Source organism: Buceros rhinoceros, unplaced genomic scaffold (genome assembly GCF_000710305.1).
Source record: "Buceros rhinoceros silvestris isolate BGI_N320 unplaced genomic scaffold, ASM71030v1 scaffold21897, whole genome shotgun sequence".
In the NCBI taxonomy this organism is placed as follows: Eukaryota; Metazoa; Chordata; class Aves; order Bucerotiformes; family Bucerotidae; genus Buceros; species Buceros rhinoceros.
The window spans coordinates 1-3,362 of record NW_010424227.1 but is presented as its reverse complement, the minus strand read 5'-3'; the positions used below and the strand labels follow the sequence as shown (position 1 = coordinate 3,362).

Genomic DNA, 3,362 nt, shown 5'->3' with positions numbered 1-3,362 from the left:
GTCGCCGCGGCTGCCCCAGCATCAGCAGCTGCCCCGGGGCCCGGGCTCCAGCTCCTCCCCACGAAGGGGCAGGGCGGGGGCCGCACTGCTGCTCCCAGCTGGGGAGAACGTGTTCCCCCGCAGGGCTGGGGGCCTTCTGGCCCCGTCCCTTCCAGCGGTGAGGAAGGAAGCGCTTCAGCAGTGCCCGTTACCAGAGTGGGAGGACCCGCGGCATCAGTAGGTTTCGTAAGATTTTTTTTTCCTCCTCCGTGGTCCCTCCCCTGCTGCCTGTCAGCCCTCAGGTGACGCTGGCGAGGCAATACACTGACAGCTGGAGTACCAGGGGCGGCACGTACCACAGCTGCAAAAACTGCTGCAGACCAGGCGCACGGAATGGAAGAGGATCCCCGAGCTGTTCATCGCCAGGCTGAGCGCCCCTTCGCATGCCCGCTCCATACCACAGCACGGCCCCCAAGGACACACCACCTCACAGCTAAGCTCCTCCTTGTGAGGCACGTCCTTTTTCATGACCCTTAGTGCTGCCTAAAAATCTCCTAGCTAGCGCAGCAGCTAGGAAATAACACCCGGCCTGGCCTTGCTTTCCCACCCAGCAGCACACGGCTGACAGCAGGCAGCAAGCACAGCCCCGGCACGTGGCCTCAAGCCCATATCGAGAGGGAGCTGCTCTGCCCCACGTTCAACAAGCAAAGTCCACTACCAGTCCTCCCAGGCAGAAAGCAGGGAGGAGTGCACTGAGAAGCCTGCCTGGGAAAGTGAGCTCACCAGCGGGACAGCCAGGCGCTCCGGCTGCTACCGGAACAGAGCCACGGATGGGAAAGACGCACACAAATCACCACGGACCCAAAGAGGAGCTGCAACAGGAGAGAAGCAAGATGCCCAGGGCATGCTGCGGGTGAACCCCACCGCAGCAAGACGCGGGTGGAACCTGTGCAATGCCTACTGGGGTGATGGTGGGCCCTCCAAGAGAAGCCCACAAACCGTCCCTGCAACCAGCTACCTCCAGAAAGCGGTACATTCTGTAAGCTGCTTGTCCCCAGCTGCTTCTGAGTGAGATCCAGGACACACCTCTGCTTTTTCTTATTTCCATTTATTGTTCAGTACAGGACACAGGCGAGGTAAGACATCTCACAAGGGTCTAAGCTGACAGGCTTCTTCCTGATGGAGCTGGAGGATGCAAGAGACTGCAGTGCCGCCTTCCTTCCCCTCCAAGCACCAGTGTCCCCCTCTCTCTGCAGCGCTGCAGAGAAAGGGGGAGGCACGGAGAAGGGCGACAGTGAGCAATTACAGGTCAACAGGCAACCAAGGATTTTGCCAATTCAGAGAGGAGGCTGTCAAGACTCTGCCGAGACAGGCTCCCGCTAACAGGACTCCAACGTGGTGCTGGGGGTTAGCAGCACATCTAGAACAATGAACCGTGGAGGGGGAAAGACTCAGAGGAGGCCTCTGTACTAAGACGTGTGCAATGAAAGGTTCCTTCTTGCTTCCATTCCTTGCTCTGAACCACAAGGGACTGCTCCTCACAGGCTGCTTCAGTGTTTGGCATTGATAATATCCACAAACTCTGGCTTGAGAGAAGCTCCACCAACAAGGAAGCCATCCACATCATGCTGAGAGGCCAGCTCCTTACAGTTGCTGCCAGTGACCGAACCTAAGGATGGAGCAGCATTTTAAGGTCAGACGTAGCCAGCTGTAGAAAATGGGAACGCTCAAAGGCAAGACCTGCAAGGTACTAGCCACCTCTTATCACGCAGACAGTAAGACAGTCTCCCCTTTATCCCAACAAGCTACTCGGTAACTACCTTCATGCTCTGACAATCAGAGTCTCCTCACCAGGAGGGTACGCTGCAGAGAAACCGAGCGCTTCCTGCGGTGGAAAGGGGCTTCAGACTCACTCACCTCCATAGATGATCCTAGTTGACTGAGCAACAGCATCAGACACGTGGCTTTTCAGCCACCCTCTCAGCTTCTCATGAACTTCCTGAGCCTGCAACGGAGCAGAAAGAGGGCTGAGCCATCCTGCATATCATTCTCTTCCAAAGAGGAAAGAGAATCTCCCTGAGAGAGCCTTTAGAGAGACTCTTCAAGAAGATCCCTGGAGAGGGAAGGGTCAGCTGGCCATTCAGTGAGCCACCTTTGCCCTGGTCCTACCTGCTGGGGAGTTGCAGTTTTACCAGTTCCAATAGCCCAAACTGGCTCATAGGCAAGAACCACTTTACTCCAGTCCTTCACGTTATCTGGAGAGGAGGGAGACGGTATCGGTAAGTACAGTGCCCCCCCCTCGGAAGGGTATTGCTGGAAATCTTTCTGGAACACGGAGGCTTTCTATTAACGTGATCACCACCGTGCACGACTATTTGCAGCAACACGTCTGTGGGCCTTACAAGGAACGCCAAGGTGTCCGAGAAGAAAAAACCCGCCCGTTTTCTTCCCTTACCAGCAATGGCCTTGGTCTGCTCGAATACCACCTTCTCCGTTATGCCAGCTTCCCTCTCGTCCAGCTTCTCTCCAATGCAGGCAATGACTCCAAGGCCCTCAGCTAGAGCGTGAGCCACCTTCTGCCCAATCAACTGGGGATGGAAAAGAAAACAGGCAACCAGTAAGCCTGCACATACACTCCTGCAGTCGTATTTTAACTGCTCACACCTCCAGCCTTTGCAGGCACATCTGAGCTGGCCCATCTCTCCGTCCCAGAGTCACTCACCTCATCAGACTCTCCAAAAACGTGTCTTCTCTCTGAGTGGCCTAGGATCACCCACGTGGCTCCAATATCTTTGATCATTGCTGGGCTAGGGAGAGAGGAGATACTCACATCTCTGGAGGAAATCCACATCCCAGAGGCACCCTGGCTTGACTCCTCTCTGTGGGCTCACCTGATCTCCCCCGTGAAAGCACCCTTTGGTACCTTGTAACAGTTCTGTGCTGCAACTCCGATCTTTGCATCAAGCTTCTGACGGGCAAAGTCAAGGTAGATGGAGGGGGCTCCACAAACCACCTCTGGAAGGCAGAGAAGGGGGTCAGCCTCGAGGCAGGCAAAGGGCAGAAACTGTGCCCGGGCGCTGAGCTCAAATCCCTGCCCTGAGAGATCATCCCCCTCTCCCTCCCCTGCTCCTGGGAAGGTTCAGCCTGCCCACCCTGGCTGACATTTGGGGAGCCCTCTGCAACAGGAATATCTCTGCTCTCTGGTGACTCCACAGCACCCTCCCAGGAAGCGCCTTCCAGTGGGCAGATCGATGACACCCGGCCGACGACCAGGCCCCCCGGGAAGAGCCCAGCTGAGAGACTCCCACCCTGCTGCTGCCCGGCCTGGCTGAACCGGGGGGGAGAGGGCAGTACCGGCTTACGCCTGCGCTTGTGACCGGGCA

General features: G+C 56.9%; 1 protein-coding gene across 1 annotated transcript; it reads right to left on the bottom strand.

The window, feature by feature from the left end:
• Positions 1–1,068: 1,068 nt before the first annotated feature.
• Positions 1,069–3,002, bottom strand: TPI1 (triosephosphate isomerase 1). The gene is made up of 6 exons (XM_010140724.1): positions 2,871–3,002; positions 2,702–2,786; positions 2,435–2,567; positions 2,149–2,234; positions 1,897–1,984; positions 1,069–1,648 (listed from the first exon to the last, which is right to left on the bottom strand). The coding sequence occupies exons 2-6, from the start codon at positions 2,777–2,779 to the stop codon at positions 1,530–1,532; spliced, it is 504 nt and encodes a 167-aa protein (XP_010139026.1). The 5' UTR covers positions 2,780–2,786; positions 2,871–3,002; the 3' UTR covers positions 1,069–1,529.
• Positions 3,003–3,362: the final 360 nt, after the last annotated feature.

Bases quoted from the DNA above. Each gene is read 5' to 3' on its own strand.
- TPI1 (XM_010140724.1), bottom strand. From the start codon at position 2,779: ATGATCAAAGATATTGGAGCCACGTGGGTGATCCTAGGCCACTCAGAG. The intron at 2,235-2,434 runs GTAAGGGAAGAA...CCTCCTCTCCAG, and splicing joins GCAGACCAAGGCCATTGCTG to ATAACGTGAAGGACTGGAGT. The intron at 1,649-1,896 runs GTGAGTGAGTCT...CTCCATCCTTAG, and splicing joins AACTAGGATCATCTATGGAG to GTTCGGTCACTGGCAGCAAC.